This window comes from Delphinapterus leucas, chromosome 10 (assembly GCF_059928025.1).
Source record: "Delphinapterus leucas isolate spDelLeu-1000000601 "Yukka" chromosome 10, BTC_Dleu_Yukka2, whole genome shotgun sequence".
Taxonomy (NCBI): Eukaryota; Metazoa; Chordata; class Mammalia; order Artiodactyla; family Monodontidae; genus Delphinapterus; species Delphinapterus leucas.
Window position 1 is genome coordinate 37,922,796 of NC_143138.1, and position 19,580 is coordinate 37,942,375.

At 41.0% G+C, this 19,580-nt stretch overlaps 1 protein-coding gene across 8 annotated transcripts in view; it reads right to left on the bottom strand.

The window, feature by feature from the left end:
- C10H6orf89 (chromosome 10 C6orf89 homolog) overlaps positions 1 to 16,856 on the bottom strand; it is a 33,033-nt gene extending 16,177 nt beyond the window's left edge. The window contains exons 1-5 of one of the 8 annotated variants that reach the window (XM_022581774.3): positions 16,753 to 16,853; positions 13,302 to 13,393; positions 12,210 to 12,317; positions 8,624 to 8,831; positions 7,953 to 8,166 (exon numbers count right to left, since the gene is read on the bottom strand). In XM_022581774.3, the coding sequence (XP_022437482.1) occupies positions 7,953 to 8,166; positions 8,624 to 8,812 (403 nt within the window). In that variant the 5' untranslated portion in view covers positions 8,813 to 8,831; positions 12,210 to 12,317; positions 13,302 to 13,393; positions 16,753 to 16,853. Of the gene's footprint in view, positions 1 to 588; positions 641 to 7,952; positions 8,167 to 8,623; positions 8,832 to 12,209; positions 12,318 to 12,824 lie in introns of those variants that run through there. The other 7 variants (XM_022581775.2, XM_089918809.1, XM_089918810.1 and 4 more) reach the window with 7 other exon arrangements.
- Positions 16,857 to 19,580: the final 2,724 nt, after the last annotated feature.

The following is a 19,580-nucleotide window of genomic DNA, read 5'->3' on the forward strand; positions in this document are numbered from 1 at the left end:
TCCAAATGAATCAATTAATTATGACAATCTTCCCAGGAGATAAGAGTAAAGTGTCAGGAGAAATTCTTCTAATTTATACAGAGGTGCTTCATGGGCTATAGTAGCAGGCAGTTCTGAACCTAAGGGTATCAAGAGATTATTTTAACTGTAACTTATTTTAGTTTTATTCTGAGCTTTAGATATTCTTGGGATTAACAGGTAGAGATATGTGAAAAGCAGGTGGAGGAAGAAAACCCAAAGAAAGTCAAGAAAGGAAAAGAAAACAATAACAGATAATTTAACAAGGCGGCAGAACACAAGATGAGATCTGTAGACATGTAAACATCAATAGTGTTCTTACAGTGCGGACCATAATCATTTAAAAATGGAAATGGAAAATGATCTCATTGATAAAGACTGGCAATAAATTTAACAAGAAAGGTAAAACTAGAAAATTTTACTGAAGGATATAAAATAAGACCTAAATAAACATATCATACCATGATCCTCGATGGGAAGACTAAATGTCATAAAGATGTCAAGTCTACTCAAAAAATACATATATGAACCTTAATACAACTTGGATAGAATCCCATCAGAGTCTCTTACTGGTGAAGGTGCAGATGGGGTGGGGTTGTGACCACGGCATTCTAAAGTTCATCTAGAAGAGAAAATGTGTGAGAATGGCAACAGGCAACAACCCGCCCCCTGACAAATTAACTCTGGGAAATACTTAAGTGCCAGAAGGCATGCTGGGGTAATACAAATGAATCACGAAGTATGGTCACGGCTTAAAATCTACAGCAGATACTCCCCTCAGGGCACAGATAGAGTCAGAGACTATATTAAGAGCCTCATGTGACAGACACTGGGCAGACTGTGGACCTGAGGACCCTCACCTCTGACTGCTCATGGGTCACTGGAGAGCTCGAGCCTCTCTTTGTGCCACACATGAGGAGAGCAGGACTAGAGGGAAAGGGCATTGCTTTGCTCTCTCTGTGTAGATAATATGAACAAGTAATTCACGAAAAATAAACACAAATGGCCTAAAAGAAACACATGAAAAGACATCCAACTCCACTAAAAGGTGACTTAAAGTGAGATACCACTTTTCAGTTTCTTGACTGGCAAAACAACGGCAATATCCAGTGTTGATGATCTACATATGCTGTTAATAGAAGTTACACATCAGTGTAAGTTTACGTAGATAATTTGTTAGTATTTATTAAAATGTAAAATGTGAACGATCTTTGACCCAGCTATTCTACTTCCGAGAATCTATCTTACAGAAATAATAGTATATGTATATAAAAGTGTGTGTATATGAATGTCCCTAGTCTTTTTTTTTATAATAGTAAAAAATCTAGAAACTGTTCAATTATGGAATACTCACAGAATGGAATAATATAAAATCTTGAAAAATGTGTATACTGGGTTGAATAGCGTCCCCCTTAAAATTGAAGTCCTTCTGGAACCTCAGAAGATGACCATATTTGAAAATAGGGTCCTTGCAGATGTAATTAAACATGAGGTGATACTGAAGTAGGGTTGGTCCTAAATTCAATCTAAATGGTGTCCTTATTAGAAGAGGAGAGGACGCACAATGACACACAGTGGGAAGATGGCCCTGCAGAGATGGGGACTGGAGTTATGCTACCACAGCTAAGGAATGCCAAGGATTGATGGCAACCACCAGAACCTGGAAGAGGCAAAGAAGGATTCTTCCCTAGAGCCTTTGAGAAGAAGAGCCCTAAAACACCTTGATTTTGGACTTCTAGCCTCCAGAACTGTGAGAAAATTAATTTCTATTGTTTTAACCCACCTGCCTTTGGTACTTTGTTACGACAGCCTTGGAAACTAATACAATGTGTCTAGCCAAAAATATGGACATAAGCCCTTTCTTGCATGTGTGACTCAAAAACTATTTTATATTTATAGATATTAAGTATAGCTATCTGTACAGCCATGGAAAAATTCAGAAAGATGTATATGAAATTATTACCAGTGGTTGCTTGGGTGGAAGAGTTAGAGGGATAGAGGTGAGAAAATTCACTTCATTAAAAGTATATTTTTGAAAATCAAAAATCTCATACCTCTTTTTTTGTTTTCGTATGTAAGTGTTTTTTTTGGCTGCGCCGCACGGCATGTGGGATCCTAGTTCCCTGCTAGGGATTGAACCCTCGCCCCCTGCATTGGAAGCACAGAGTCTTAACCACTGGACCGCCAGGGAAGTCCCTGTATGTAAATGTTTTATGTTATTTTCCAAATAAAAATGTCTTTGGAGGGAATTCCCTGGCGGTCCAGTGGTTAGGACTCCACATTTTAACTGCCGAGGGCCCAGGTTCAATCCCTGGTCAGGGAACTAAGATCCTGCAAGCCGTGCGGCACGGCAGGGGAGAGGGGCGGAATAGATATACGTATATGTATAACTGAATCACTTTGCTGTACACCTGAAACTAACACAACATTGTTAACAACTATGCTTCAATATAAACTAAATTTTTTTTTAAAAAAAAGGTCTTTGGAGACCATGAAAACTCAAGCTGAGATTGTTACCTTTTAATGTAGAGTTCAGTCATCATGGAAGGCAGGCCCCTGGAGAGGTATCCGACAGAAGAAGAGGCACTGTGGCTAGGCTGGCGGCCAGCCAAGGAAGAGGGGACTGATGAGGAAAAAAGATCACTGGAAAGGGGTAGTTTATACCATCCATCTGAATTAGGGGAGCACACTGCAAGAGGAAGAGCTACTTTTGATTTCTCTGCAGGCTTCGTCCTCAAGGTGGATAAAGAATGTGCTTATATTTGGTCTGAGGGACTGAGGAATGGCCAGGCAGTGAGTAGGGGGCAGTGTACAGTTGGGGCTCCTTCTCCCCTTCGCATAGAATTTCCAAAAACAAGGAGAAGTGCCCAGACTTCAACTTGGCCTCCATCTATCTGAAAAGGTTTTATCTGATGTGTGCACTATACAACTGGCTGGAGCCAACATACCACGGAGTGATCAAAGTCCCATGCTAGAAAACAGCCAGGAGCACACAGAAAACCATCCCATGCCACCCCAGGCCACAACTTTTCTTCAATTACCTAACATGCTGCATCTCACTTCTCTGCAGCCCTCCTCTGCTTCTATCCACTCCTCCAGCACCAGACAGAAAGGCGAGTGGAAGCTGGATAGCGACTTCCTAACTTTCTTTTGATTTCCAAGGCTTCTTTATGCAAGACATCCTTCTTATACTAGCTATTTCATACTAAAAAAAGGTGTGACAAAGAAGTGAAACTCCATATCTAAGAGTTCAATAAAACACCATGGTCTGTATTCCAAATTCTCACCGTGATTATGGAATCATTTTGCTGTCTGAGGTGTCAAAAATGGTCTTGCAGACAAAACACAGCCTTGAAGTTAAGAAAGGCAGAAACTGTAACCGCCCAGCCTTCTCTGCAAGTTGGGCACTCTGCAGAACAATGGTGAGCCAAGACTGTCAGGAGGCTTCCTGGTGCCTGAGAGTTGTTTACAAAGAAAACGCACTCAGGCTGGCTCGCTGTGGACAACCATAACATACTCTGGAATTCTAAGTGGAGAGAGTCCTTTTACACAGACTATTAATCTGGTGAAAAGCAAAAAGCAAAAAAATAAAAAATAAAAAACAGATTTTTTTCCAGGACCAAAAAAACCTCCCTCTGGGTAAAAAGGATAGAGAAGAAGAAAGGCACAAAGCCAAGACTAGCTCTGCAAGAGGAGGGGGACTGTTTTGTTCACTGCTCTGTTGAGAACAGTTGCTGGTGTACAGTAGGATCTGAATACACACTCACTGAATGAATGAATGAATGAATGAAACCTTGACTTTTCAGAAGCTTTAACAATAGGATTAAGTCCAGGGGGAGAAAAGTCAAACAAGTAATCTGAACTTGGAGAAACCTCAAAATAAGGATTAAATAAATATAACCTCATGATTTCTTAGATTTCTCATATTAGAAACGTATCCAAGAAAACCCTGCAAAAGTCCACGACAAAGTCTCTGTGACTTTCACTGGTACGTGCTCAGTATTTAATCAGGCTACTCTCCAGCAGCTTGTTTTGCTTAGCACTTCTAGCATCCTGGGCGTGAGGCAGGGGTGATGTCTTGACCTTGGCCAGGCCCCCTGCATGGGTGGTAATAGGCCCAGAGCCACTTTCGTACACCGTAGGGATGGAAGGAACCCAAGAAATCATCTCGCCAACAGCTTTGCCTTCAGGAAGCAACACGTTTGAACCATTCCAAACCAGAAAGTCCATCTATTTTTATAAGTTCTCCTTGTATAAAAATTTGTCTCTAAATGTGAGACTTTTGGCAAGTTAGTCAACCCCCTTGCTCATCAGCTTCATCTTTGAAATGGACATAAAAATATTAACTACCTTACGTGACTAATGTGAAGACTGAGGAATACATGGCACAGTATACAGCACAGTGCCAAGTATACTCTAAGTGCCCGACAGACCTGTTATCACTTTACTCTTTTATTTGTAAATAAACAGGTCCTAGCATTTCACGCTGAGCACTGGCCTGGACTCTAATTCTGATTAGGTCCTTACCTTAGTTCTAAGTCAGTGAATGATCTGCTTGTGAATGATCCCAAACTCCTTGATATTGGTAGATCTACTTCAACCTTCCCTTGAAAGTTCATGGGTACATAAAGTTCCAATTATGCAGTACAGATACAGAGATGCAGCTTCTCATTGTATGTGAGAACTGTCCCAGGCCCCCTCAGTATATATGGATGTTACAATTACAAATTATAAATGCCCCAAGTAAACAAAACAGTTGGGCCTAACATTCTGGAACCTGGCTTGAATGAGGGCAGAGGCAGCAGACAGTAACTGTAATGTGCTAGACTAAAGAAACTAAGGTTCAAGTGCTAGTCTGTCACATTTAGCTGGGTAAGCAAGCTATTTCACCTCTCCTGGTTTCAATTTCCTCTTTACAAAACAGGGGTATGTACCAGATCAACTCTATAAAGTTCCTTTTGAGCTCTAAGACTCAATGATTCCACAGAAGGGTGAAAGCCAAGAGGGTGGCTGGCAGGGTCAAAGCAGATATAAAGATATGAGGCCAGGGGCGGGGGTGGGTAAGAACTAAGAATGTGAATGTGAAGAGAAAACTGCAGGTTAATAAGAGAAAGGACTTAGTCAAACAGTAAGTCAAACCTTACCTATAAGGGTGCAGACTGGGAGGATGAGCTGGGCTGAATGCCTAGGAAAAGACTAGTTCAGGAAAATTCTAAAGGGCCAATGGCTTGGAGGACCATTTATTTTTGGACGTGCAGTACCAGCCAGAAAGAACCTTATTTCTTCGGGGACTAGGGAGCTGAGAGAGAAGGCATCTGGTGACCTGAAAGAGTGTTGAACTCCAAAATCAAACTTACAGCTAGACTCTTCAGGTATACCATGTAGCTACAAACTACTCATATCAGAGGTTAAGAGCTCAGACTCTGAAGATGGGCGGCCTAGGTTCAAATCATGGTTCCATGACTAACTAGCCTTATTAGATCAGGCAAGTGAGCTAATCGCACTCTACTTCAGTGTCTTCATCTGTAAAACAGACATAAAACCAGAGCCTACTGCATAGGGATACTGTAAAGATCAAATGAGCCAATATATGGAAAGCCCTTTGAACAGGGCCTGGCATCTGGTAAGTACTAAATAAGTCAGCTTATTTTCTGCTGCAGAGTGGGATTTTACATGACTCACTGCAGAGTCACTTCATTCACTCCATGAAGAGGAGTTAGGGTCAGGGTATCCTACCCAAGGCTGAAACTTAGAAGAAGAACAACTTCTGTTGCCTTTTGTTCCCTGGGTAGAGTCAAGCGGAAAACCCACCAGTGGTCAGGAAGAAACCTAGCAGCACTGGAGGCGGTGAAACTGGTAGGTCACTGCTGCTCCCTTCAAGGAGTGTCAGATGATCCCCGGGAGCGTTAGGCCAGCCCTTAAGGAAACAATACGCTGAAGGGCTTTCCCACGGGAGCTACATTCACTTTACATTCTCCCTCGGCATTTACTTTAAAGGTAATGCTAAGTAGTCCTAACTGAAAGGCAGCTGCTTTGGGGTACCATGACAATAGGAATGAGTTATATATTTTTTACTTTTCTGGCCCTCTTTCAGGCCCAGCAGTTTGCCCTTCTTATACCTAGTTCTCCCCAGTATGTTTCTATTCACCACTTAATTATGCATTCTTAAGTTTCCTTCCAAGTGCTATGCAAAATGCTGTTAGTTTTACATGTCTACAGCTTCCCAGAATTATCACACATAGGAAAATAGGGTGCAGTATCTCCATTTACAAGTAAAAGCAGCACTTTAATAGAATCAACAACATTAAAGACCTAAAACCACACCCTTCCAATGCTCTCTCTTTACAAGTGAGCTCTAAGGACTCATTTTTATTTCTATCTGCAAGGCAACATATTCATTTGGAGTGGCCAAACAACCTGGCTTGTTGACAAGACACCTATGTTTCTTGACCTTTTAAACTCCGATACACAGAATGAGCAATCACTGTCCATTGACTATTATTGCTTAACTCAACAGTCTGTGGAGATGTACTTTGTAAGATGGGGAGAAAGAAAGTAGGTGCCATCAACTTGGTCCTAAAAATTGTTGACTTCATCTCATGTGCCAAAGAGTAGAAAATGACTTTAGGGAGGCTGTGAGGGGAAGACAGGAAAGGAGGCTGATGCATCCGAGGCAGCAGCACAGGCTGGCCTAACTGACACGTTTCTCTGGCTCTTTCCCCTACATGCTCTGGACCTTCCTGATAGGAGCTGGAAACTTCATTTTTTTGAGCTTTGTTGTTTCAAAAACAACCTCCCCAGTAAATACAAGAAAGTTATATATTTGGAATTTAAACGTTTAAATACATAAGTTGATTTTTTAAAAAAACTTACGAGGCTGGGTTTTTGTTTTACAATGTTCCCTTCCTCTGATTTTGATACAATTCTCGAAATCTTTCCATGATTTCCTCAAGTGCACAAAAATAGCTTTGAAAGGAGACCCAAACCAAGTGATGATTTTTATGACTGATTAGATCTTGGCTTAAAGAGTAGCATTATGATTATAAAGCTTAGTTTCAACTGCTAAATATTTTTTGAAAACACTGAAGAGAAAACATACTTCCTCAACAGTTATGCTGAAGCCTAAAGGTTTCAGAACACAGTTAAACAAAAAGTTCTATAATCCATTTGTGATATTAACTTACATATTCCTTCATACAGGCAAATAAGATAAACACTAAGATAAAACAATAATAAATGAATAAAATAAAATCCCCAAATAATACCCCCTTATTCTTTCTCAAAAGTAAATTTCGAATCTTACCACATTACACTATTCTCAAAAGGGAACTCCTCAAATGGTCTATCGGACCAGGAATTCCTATGCTACCATTGATACATTGTTACTAAATTTAAGTGCTTCTTTAATTCAACTTACTGGCAAAATTGTATACTCAGGAGCACCACATAGTGAACTGTGAAACAGAGAGAAAAGACTCAATTGAAAGAGAGGGATATACCTAGACAAAAACCTAGCCAACAAGCTAAGGATTATTAGAGGATATGGACTCAGATGCTTTCAATAAACCAATAGCTATTTATTAAAATCTATTACGGATAGGGATCACAGGAGAGAAAACAGTAGAGTAAGATACACTCAAATCCCTCCTATGAGCGAAAACACTCATCCCCATCATGTGTTTTATAATCAGGGGCTTGAATTTGGCTCCACCCGGTGTGTTTCTCTGACAAGCTTCTTAATCCTCTGAGCCTCAGTTTCTCAATCTGCAAAATGGGGTAATAAAACCCATCCCATAGAGTTTCCCTGAGGATTGAATTAAATGAGACAACATAGGGAAAGTGTCTCTCATTAGATGTCAGTAAATGTTATTTCCTTTCTCATGATATACTGCCAAGAAAGCCGTATCTAATAAATAACAAATGCAGTATTCTACCTGGAAAGGGTCTGTCTGCATCACCCCCATGCAGAGGAACTCCCTTATTTTCTGGCATATACTTCTTGGTAATGGGCAAAGACATCAGCCGGATGTGATGGATGAGTGAGCGCCAGGTATGAGCTCCAGAAAGCACTGGTTCAGGTGGTAATGGGCTGAAAGGTTGAATCACAAAGTAGGCAGTGAGCAAGATTAATCCCAGGGTTACGACGACCTACAAGGAAAGACAGGAAATGGATTAATAATTGTTACAGCAAACAAAATACTTTTAGGCCAAGGAAAAAAAAACAGGCATCTTCTACTATTTCCAGTGTGCTTTAAGAACTAATCCGTTTTCATAAACAAGCCATTGACATTCACTTCTGAAAGCATTTAAAGCTTGAGAACTGTGAGGACTGCAAGGCTCACCAAGCTTTTATCATACAGACCAGGGGCTATGTCCATCATTTAAAAATATACACAGATACAGTTAATGATAAATACACATCTTTCATCTAGAACATTTAACAAAGTAGTCAAATTTGCTAATAACACATCGTAACAAAGAGTAAAGGCCAATTTATTCATAGAAAAACCAAGGTTCAGTGGTGGAATCAGTCAACAGTAATATTTGGGGAGAATGTTGAAGAGTTTGTGCTCTAAGCTATTTCCAAGTCAGAACACATTTTTACCTTGTACACAGCTAGAAGGAGGGGATACTGGGGTGGCCCCCTCTGAGGTTCATTCTTTTCCAGTAGCTGTCTGATAAATTTTTCAATTGCTTTCTCTGACATGCCACACTGATGGCCCGTCTGTCTTACCAAATCAACAGTCTCTGAAAGTTTGTCATAAATGCTGAGCTCATTAGCAGCAAGATCCATGTCTTCTAATACAAAATCCCTGAGAGAGAGAGAAAATGAATGCAAAAAGAAAGATGGTTTCTTTAAAGTACTTCCTCCACAAAGTTATTTCCTTTAGAACAGTGCTTTCTGACCACCTGTGGGGAAGGAACAATTCTTCTGTAAAACACAATGAATACACTGAGACAATGTCAAGATGCAATACAAGTTTTTAAGTGTTTTTTAATTGTGGGCTAGTAATAAATGGTTCACAGGCCAGCACTTTGAGGAATACCTGTCCAGGGCACAATAAATCCCTAATGGGACTCAGAAACACTAGCGCCATCCAAAATGATTTCTGAAACCAATCACAGGAGATCTGCTGCTGGTAATTTACTAAAATAAAAAGAAATGAAATATGGAAAGTGTTGTTGATCAATTATTTATTTCCTTTCACATCAGATGAACCTTTTAGCAACACAAGGGGAGGAACTTATCACTGAAGGCAAGATTTACTGAGGAACACATTGATATGCTTTGCTCCTGACAGACCAAGAATTTCAGACAACACAAAACCATGGCATGGTAGCGCTTCAGACTTAGCAGGTTGCAGTCCTCATGCTTTTCTGCAAATACAATCTCAGACAATAAAGGGCATTCTGTTTATATTTTACATACTTAAAGGCCTAAGATCTATAACTCATTTCAAAATTCAATTTGCATTCTAATAGTTATTTTAAAGCCAGATTGTTTCACAGTGGCCACAGAATCAAAGGCAAAAAAGAATTCTCTCTGTATCATGTTTCACAGTGGCCACAGAATAAAAGACAAAAATTAAAGGCAAAATAGAATTCTCTGTATCATTTGTAAAATGAAATAAAAAAGTTCTTTTAAAAAGTGCTTGTGCTACAGAACAATGTTTTTCTTCATTTGTAGGAGGAAAAGCAGTGCTTGGGATCTGTGCTCTCTTCTGCTGGCTGGGTTTTGTTGTTGTTGTTATTTTCTTGCTTTTACATTGCAGAGGGTCCTCTTATTTCACATATTTCATCCCCAAGGTGTTGCTAAGATCAAAAAGCACTGACATGGTACAACTATTTCCTCAGTAAGGAGATGCTGCCCCCTGTAGAACAGAGGACAACAGTCATGAAGCTCCAGCAGAGGAAGAGGTCTGCACTGCCACAAACCAGCACACATCCCGGCATAGCTCCTCTTCTAACAATGCCTCCTCTGATGACTCCTTCCCTTTGGTCCTCTTTCTATTAACCTTTTACTTCACTGGTTCTTAACTGTGCCTGCACATTAGAATCACCTAGAGAGCTTTTAATGAATGCTCATACCAGGGCCCCAACCCAAGACCAACTAAATCAGAATCAGACTTCTAATGGTGGATTAACAGGCAGGTAATCTAGACTTTGGGGATTGGGGGAGGGAGGGAGGAACCCCACATTAAAGGGGACACAACCTTTCTCCAAACTCTCTGCCGTTGCTCAAACTGTTTTTTTAAGACCACAAAGGCCTTCATTTCAAGGTTCAGGTAAAAGGATGGTGAAAACTCTATTTTAAAATGTGCAGTTTTGGGAATTCCGTGGCGGTCCAGTGGTTGGGACTCAGTGCTTTCACTGCTAAGGGCCCAGGTTCAATCCGTGGTCGGGGAACTAGGATCCCACAAGCTGTGTGGCGTGGCCAAATAAAATAAAATGTGTATTTTCCACAAATGGTGCTGGGACAACTGCATATCCACATGCAAAAGAATGAAGTTGGATGCTTCCTTATACCACAGACAAAAATTAACTCAAAACGGATAAAAGACCTAAACTTAAGAGTTAAACTATAAAACTCTTAGAAGAAAACAAAGGGGGAAATTTTTATAACACTGGATTAGGCAATGGCTTCTTAGATATGACACCAAAAGCACAAGTAGCAAAAGAAAAATAAATTAGACTACATCAAAATTAACAATTTTTGTACTTCAGATGATACCATCAAGAAAGTAAAACGACAACCTACAGAATGGGGGGGCAATATTTGCAAATCATATATCTGTTAAGGGACAGGTATTCAGAGTTCATGAAGAATTCTTACAACTCAATTATAAAAAGACAAATACCCAATTAAAAATGGGCAAAGTATTTGAATAGATATTTCTCCACAGAAGATATACAAATGGCCAACAAACTCATGAAAAGATGTTTAACATCATTAGCCATCAAGGAAGTGTAAATCAAAACCACAATAAGATACCACTTCTCACCCACTGGGGTGACTATAATCAAAAAGTCAGATAATAACAAGTGCTGGCAGTGGAACTCTTGTACACTGTGGCTAGGAATGTAAAATGATGCAGCTGCTTTGGAAAACAGTTTGGCAGTTCCTCAAAAACTCAAATGTAGAGTTACCATATGACCCAGGAATTCCACGTGTATGTACCCACGATAATTTACAACAAATATCCACACAAAAACTTGTATGTGAACATTTAAGCAGCATTATTCATAATAGCTCAAAAATGGAAGCAACCCAAATGTCCATAAATGGATACACAAAATGGATATTAATAATATCCATACATCAATAATATTCATACCATGGAATATTACTGGACAATAAAAAGGAATAAAGTACTGATACATGCTACAACATGGATGAACCTTGAAAACATTATGCTAAGTGAAGGAAGACACTCACAAAAGACTACGTATTACATGACTGCATTTATATGAAAAGTCAAGGATAGGCAAATCTATAGAGACAGAAAATAGATTAATTAGGGGTTGCCTAGGGGAGGGGGTGGGGAGGAATGGGGAGCGACTGTTAATATAGGGTTTCTCCCTGGAGTGACAAAAATGTTCAAAACAAATTGTGATGGTTGCACAACTTTGTGAATATACAAAAACCACTGAATTGTACATTTTATAATGAATTTCATGGTGAATTTCATGGCATAGAAATTATATCTCAATAAAGATGTTGTAAAATGTGGACTTATAGAATCTGAACTTACCCTGTTGTGGCATTTATTACACTCATTGCTATGATTCTGGCTAAGTCACTCGGTCTATTTCCTCATCCAAAAGATAAGAGGATTGAACCAGAAAATTTTTCAAGTTTCCTCTAGCTCTAAAATTCTAGGAGTATATGAATATTTCAGGAAGCAGAAAAAATTCAATACATTAGAAGTTAAAGCCTTATGTCCAACTGCATTCCTATATTACCATTTCTTGTTATGCCATCTGATATGCCAGGTGTTGTGCTAAGCACTGCAGAAACATTATCTCAGTAAATCGTCACAGCAATCCCATACGGTAAGTGTGATTAATCCCGTTTCACAGATGTGGAAACTAAGGCTCAGAAAGGTTTCATAACTCGCCAGGATGTGAACACAAGTGTGCCTGACTTCAGGGCTGGTGCTTTTAATCTTTATGCACGCTGCCTCCCTTACCAAGTATGTTCCTATTCTGAGCAGGCAGTTCCGAAACCACAACACCGTGTCCCTTGATTATCACAAATGAGTGGTTGAAAACTGGAAAGTGATCGACTACAATGATTCCTGAAAAAAGAATAAAGCAATAACTTATTACAATATTTTTCACATCTTGCTTTTGTGACCAGTGATTCCAGAGACACAGCATTTTCCTGTTTAAATGAACAAAGATATTCCAAGCAAGCAAGCAAGCTACAATAAATTATCCAACAATACCCAGTCAAAATCCATTAAAACTCAGTAGAGGACCAGAAAAGGAAAGCAGTGGGAATTCTAAAAAAAAAATTCCAGTAAAAAACTTTAAAGATTTGAGAGGTGGGGGCACCTGTAGGTATCCTCAGGGAGAAGAGAACGTCACATTGGTGTGCACTTAGGGGCACCGTGAAGGGGAAAGTGCAGGTGAGGCTAAAAGGAGAACCAACTATCATCGGTTTTGAAGACTGTTTCACAATCTTTGTAAACCTCTGACCACTTTTGATACGCATAAAAATCTCATTAAACTCCCAGTTTGTGTTGCAAATAGGGTTTTTTAAATTTCAAGTACACAGTGGTAATATGATACTGAATACATACATTTTTGCAAGCTGTACATCCTTCTTCTCCGAGATTCTGACACATTTCTCAAGTTATCAGAAGGGTAGTTACTAATAATTTAGTGACGTTTTCAAGAGCACATGGAGGTCCTGATAAAAAGCCTTCCTTTCGCCTTTGGTAAGATCAGTGGTTCTCAACTGGGGGCAACTCTGCCCCTGTGGGGATATTTGGAAAGTCTGGAGACATTTGTGATTGTCACACTTGAGGGTACTACTGGCATCTAGTGGCTATGACGTTAATTAAACAACAAAAAAATCTTGTCCCTTTAGGTCAGACTATAGAGCAGCTCCCTTGCTGCAATCTGCTGCAATTCAACCCTCAACACGACAGTTTGTATTAAAAACAAAAACAAAAAACTTGTCCCTTAAAAAAAAACACACAAAATCATGGCTAAGCATCAAGTATATTCATTTAGACTGAGTGAAATCAGCTGAAGCTTGATGGCAATCCCTTTACCTCCAGAAAGAAGGTCCAACTCTGGCAGAAATGAGCTTTGCCTCAGAGGGAAGTTCCGATGAGCGAGCTTGACTCTTAACACTGGCTTATACCTGCAAGGGCACAGGCAGAATCACTTGCAGAGTTGCAAAAATCAAGGTATCATGCACCACCTTGGATATACTGAATTGTCAGAACCTTGGGAATGGGACCCAGGTGCAGATTTCAAACCTCTTCCCTACTGATTACAGACACACCCCACAATTAGGAGACTTTGCTGCGGAACAGTGGAATCTCAACTGGGGTGATTCTGCTCCAGAATCATAGCTATTAAAATGAATAATTCTCTAACATCACCTAATATCTAGTCCACAGTCAAATTTCCCCCAAAGGTCCAAAAAAAAGAAAGAAAGAAAGGCAAGCCATGTAACTTTTTAGAAGTCTAGGATACAACCAATGATCACATTATCACAGTGAGCTGTCATGTCTCTTTGGTCTACTTAAATCTACAATAGATGCTGGTGTGTGTGTGTTTTTTTTTTCTGGCCTTTTATGACATTGACATATTTGAAGCAGGAATCCCCACATCTTTAAACATATTTCTACTTATTCCTATCTTCACCACTTCTAGTTTCTACCATTAAAAAAAAAAAATCCTTCCTCTTCAGATTTCCAGAGCTCATACTCTTCCTCCCTTCAGAGCCAAGCTCCCTTTAAAAAAAAAAAAAAGTATCACTTCACCTTCTTGTTTCTCAGGTCACCATTCGTTTCTGACCCCCTCAGGCCACTGATACTGCTCTCACTAAGGTCACCAAAGGCTTTCTACACATGCCAAGTCCAAAGGACGTTTTTTCAGTTAACACCTTATCTGACCTCTCTGCAGCAGCTGCCATTGCTACCCATTATCTCCCTCAAGGGCTCTCAAACCTTGGCATAATTCTCTTGTTCTCTTCTGAGTCTATGTCCTGGAATGTTGGTATTCATCACGGTTGTCCTTGACCGTCTCATTCCCTCCATGGCTTTAATCACCAGCTATTAGTGATTTCCAAATCTCTTCTCCAGTCTAGAACTCTCTCCAAAACTCAAGACCCATCTATCTACCTACCTACCAGACACCCTGGCCCAAATTTCCTATAGTCCCCTATATGTAATGTGTTCCTAACTGACTTATTTTTCCCCTGCAAACCATTTCTCCTACTATATTCCTTTTCTTAATTAATGGAAACACCAGTTCTCCAAATTTAAAACCTCTCCTCCTGCTTCTTCATCCCCACTAATGAACCAATCACCAAATCCTCAATTCTACATCCTGTATAGCTCTCACATTCATCACCTCCTCTTCAGCTCTACGTGAGCGGCAGTCAAGGCCCTCAACATCTCTCCCACACACCATCACAAAGATATATTTAATCTCTATATTTCCAATCCTCTTTCTCCTTTCTTATCCATCCTCTACAAGTTATTTTTCTAAAACACAAATTGGTGCACATTGCTCATCTATTTAAAGCACCCTCCTTGACTTCCCATGTCCTGCTAGGGAACAATTTAGCATGGTGGTTAAGAACACAGGCACCGGAGTTAGAAAAAGCTGAATGCAAATACTGGATTCTCCATCTACTGTGTGGCCATGAGTCACTGTTTACCCTCTTTAAGCCTCAAATTTTCATTTATAAAATGAGGATAATTGTGTCTTTCCAACCATGTTGTTAAGGGATTATAAGGTGATGTATCGAAAACATTTGTCTCAATACCCAAATTAAATACTTAATAATTATTATAAGATGAAGTCCAAATTACTTAGCATGGCCCTTTATGATCTGGTTACTGCCTACCTGTTCAGTCTCATTTCCCATTCCTCCCTCACAGTTTTCACTGCCATACTATTTCACATCTTTTTGCTTTTGTACACGTAATTTCCTTTGCTTACAAAACCTAGCCCCCAGTGCTTTGCCCAATGACTGAACGCTATCCCAACCTTCATTTTTGCCCTATGAACCTTAAACACAATTCTATCATTTTGTATTACATCTACTTCCTTGTCTTCCTCTCACACTAAATTGTTTCTTGAAAGCAGAGATAAGTGGAGAAAATAACAACACAAATAACAGACATGGAAATTCACCTCAGAGACATGGAACCTTATCAGTGTCTGTTGAACAAATTTATAGAAAAGATCTAAAGTGATCATTTTGTTCTCAAACTAATTTGATGTAAGTAATGGTTCATTTATTTTACTTTTTCTTCTTATTTTTTAAAAATACATCAGCCTAATGAGAGGTTAGGTGAGCAAGTTAGGAACTTTACACTTGGATATTTTTTGTCGAGTTTGAGAGCAGCTGTGGAAGAATAGGGATTCAAACTGGGTCTCGAAAATTGTTTTGGTCCAAAGCAGAAAGGGTAAACAGGGCCTATGGTATTCAAGCTGGGCGATGTGAACTTCAGTCAAAAGTTCAATGTAGGGCTTCCCTGGTGGCGCAGTGGTTGAGAGTCCGCCTGCCGATGCAGGGGACGCGGGTTTGTGCCCCGGTCCGGGAGGATCCCACATGCCGCGGAGTGGCTGGGCCCGTGAGTCATGGCCGCTGAGCCTGCGCGTAAAACTTCAACGTAGCAAAGCTAAATTTGGTTAAGGCATGTTGTTCCTTAGAGGGAAACTGTGATAACTCAAACTCAAATAAGCAAACTTATTAAGGGAGAGATGCCCAAAGAACATTTCACCATGGGAACAACTAAATGAGCAAACAGAAAAAGCCAGAATAGTAAGTATCTGGGAATAGTCTCTATTATAAGGAGACGACCAAATACTTTAAAAGAAGTATACTGGTGAATACCAAGGCTATGCAGGCTCTTAGACCAGAAAAAGTGTGGCTTGCAGGGTTAATGGTCTTAAAATACTACGCGGAACACGAGGCAGGCAAATTTCCTTGTTCTAAAAGATTACAAACAGCTCATTTACTTGGGTTAATAAACCAAGTCATATTCCTTTCTGAAATCCGAGATGCCATGTTTATCATATACCAAGATCACACTTTAAAAAAGCATTCTCTCCTTAACAATTATTAGAAAAAGATGTTTCGGAGGGGGGGCGGGGAATCTACTCTCAACCTACCAAAAAGAAAAAAAATTAGAAATCTGTCCAAAGGGCAGTGAAATCTAGACTTCGCTAGCACCGCTGTGTTGGACACTGCTTATGACGCCCGCGAAACAAGTTCAATTAAGATCGAACTCGCTTTGCTCACCCCGGCAGAGCCAAGAAAAAAAGAGGAAAAGTCACAAGGGACTCGACCCCGGGGGAGTTGCAGGAGGATGCCGTCAGTCTGCAAAACGCCGAAGGCTCAGAAAAGGGGTCAGCCCAGGGACAGGAGTGGCAGTGGCCCCGAAAGGTGGGCTGCGCGAGGATGTCATAGACGGGTGCGGTGACGAGGCTGTCACGAAGCTGCCTCCCCCCTCCCGGCCTCGGGCCCCAGTCACTCACATGCGGGGCCCGCGCCCCCTCGGGCTCCTCCCGCCTCGGGGACACTAAACTGCCGGGCGTGGAGTATAGGCCGACAACTTCCTGCTTCCGGGCGCGCAACCCGGAAGCAACTCCTACGCCAAAGGCGAGGCAGCGCTCTTTCTACCCGCCCCACGCTTCCGCCAGAAGCCGAAAGCACAAAGACTCGGAGCGCTCGGGAACTCTCGCGAGATCTGGAGAGAACGGGTTCCTGCTCCCCCTGGCGTCCTTTCTTCTTCGGTCCTCTTCAGTTCTCTCCAGGGTTTCTCCTCTTCGTGGGCTACCACGGACTTCATAGCTGAACTGATTCATTCAGTGAGCGTTTGCTGAGCCTACTACGTGCCAGGCAGCGTGTTAGGCATTAAGGGGTCGGAGTGGGAGGGATAACGTAAATGGTGGGCAGGCCCTTGGGATCTAAAAGAAAGGCAGGCAAACAAATCACTCAGATTTACACACTGCCCACTCATTAATGTTAATTGAGAGTTTACTCTTTGCCAGACATTACAAAGGACTTTACATTCGCGAAACTGCTTCAACAACCTCCATTTACCCTCATACCAAACAAGCTGAAGTTTATGGAAAGGTTAAATTGCTCGAGATTACACTGGAAGCTCCCTCTGTTCAGGTTCTGGTGTGGAACAGGCCGTGTGAATGTTGAACTGAATTAGGACATGGTCCGTAACATGGGCTGTTAACAATCTTCTCGGTGAGAAGAAAATCTGACCCAAGCAGTTAGACAACGATGGAAGGCGGCACTGAATTAAAGACCAAGAAGAGAGAAGGGGAGAGAGTCTGCTGTAGACAGGAAGAGTAGAGACGTTTTCTGAAGGAGTTGGAACAAGGACATGGGCGAAGTTTGGGAAAGCATTGCAAGGAAAAGGACTAGCTTGGGCAGAGGTCTGGAAGTGGGAATGCTGGTGCCACATTTAAGGCTTGGATAATAAAATAATAGGAAATCAGGCTGGAGAAGTCAGTGAGTGGTCAATGATGAAGGGCCTTCAAGCCCAGGCCAAGTGATTTGGGACTTTAATGGGCAAAGGGAAGCCATTTAATACTTCATGGCAATATCTTGTAGTATTTCGGGAGGAGGGCTTTGGCTTCTGTGTGTAAGATGTATTAGTGGGGGGAAGCCAAAAGGCAGGGAACCCAGCAAAGGGGCTTCTGAAATAATCCTGGTGTTAAAGGTCTGAAACAGCGGTGGGAATGGGAAGGAAGGGATACAATTTGGGGATCTTTGGAAAAAAGAACTGACACATCTTGATGTGTCACTCATAGGGAGCAGAGAGAAAGAGGATGATCTTCAGGTTTCCAGCTCAAAAAATGATGTTTCTGTAAAAGTTTATAATTTTGTTTTTAGTAAGGGACATTTATTCAGAAGACACATTAAGCTTAGATACAGAATAAATGAAGTATTATACAAGCTACAATTTAATAGTGAATTTAGAAAAGGAATCCACACCTCTTTGTCAACTCTGTCCTGAAGTCACATCTAATGTTCTCTTGGGGACAAAAAGGCCAACAAATACTGAGCCTCTTGAGGAAGGATTTGGAATGAGCCAGCAAGACGCTGTCTTATTCTTGTGTTAAACCCCAATACGTCCTCATGGTACCCTAAGCCTCCCAAGGTATACAGTAAGGAACTACATAAAGTCCAAAGAAAGGAAACTCAGATAACAGACAGAAAGGACCAATGATGAAAACTTTTCCATCCAGCTCAAGGGTCATAACACAAAACTGCAGGAAGTGTAAAATTAATTATACCTTACATTAGCACAACACTCATCAGTCTAAAAAGTTATTTTCTGTCCATTAGTCATTCAATGAAACCTGAGCATCCTATGTTCAGTCCTCTTCAAGGAGGGCACAAAGATGAAGGAGGCACAGTTATACTTTCAAGGAGCTCACTGTCTACTTTGACCTTTACAACCTTGTATACCCTTATTCCTGCTTGGCAATTAAGGAAACTAGGATTGAACTGTGGTCAAGAGCACAGGCTCACAGCTGTGGTACTTTGAGCAAATTATTTAATCTCTGTAAGCCTCAGTTTCCTCAAAGTAAAAAGGGAATAGTGATATCTACCTCCTGTGGGTTTGAAGATTAAGTGTTGTCAAAAGTTCAGAAATAAGCTACAAGGATATATTGCATAGCACAGGGAATAGAGCAATAGAGCAATATTTTATAATAACTATAAATGGAGTAAAACTTTTAAATATTGTGAATCACTAGGTTATACACCTGAAACTTACAAAATATTGTAAATCGACTGTACCTCAGTTTTTGTTTTTTTAATTTTTATTTATGTCTGTGTTCGGTCTTCGTTTCTGTGCGAGGGCTTTCTCTAGTTGTGGCGAGCGGGCCTCTCACTGTCGCGGCCTCTCTTGTTGTGAAGCACAGGCTCCAGACGCGCAGGCTCAGTAGTTGTGGCTCACGGGCCTAGTTGTTCTGCGGCATGTGGGATCTTCCCAGACCAGGGCTCGAACCCATGTCCCCTGCGTTGGCAGGCAGATTCTCAACCACTGCGCCACCAGTAAACCCCTGTACCTCAGTTTAAAGAAAAATTTTTTTAATCTTTGGCTGCGTTGGGTCTTCATTGCTGCATATGGGCTTTCTCTAGTTGCGGCAAGAGGGGGCTACTCTTTGTTGCGGTGCGCAGGCTTCTCATTGCTGTGGCTTCTCTTGTTGTGGAGCACGGGCTCTAGGCGCAGGGGTTTCAGTAGTTGTGGCACGTGGGCTTAGTTGCTCTGTGGCATGTGGGATCTTCACAGACGAGGGATCGAACCCATGTCCCCTGCATTGGCAGGCGGATTCTT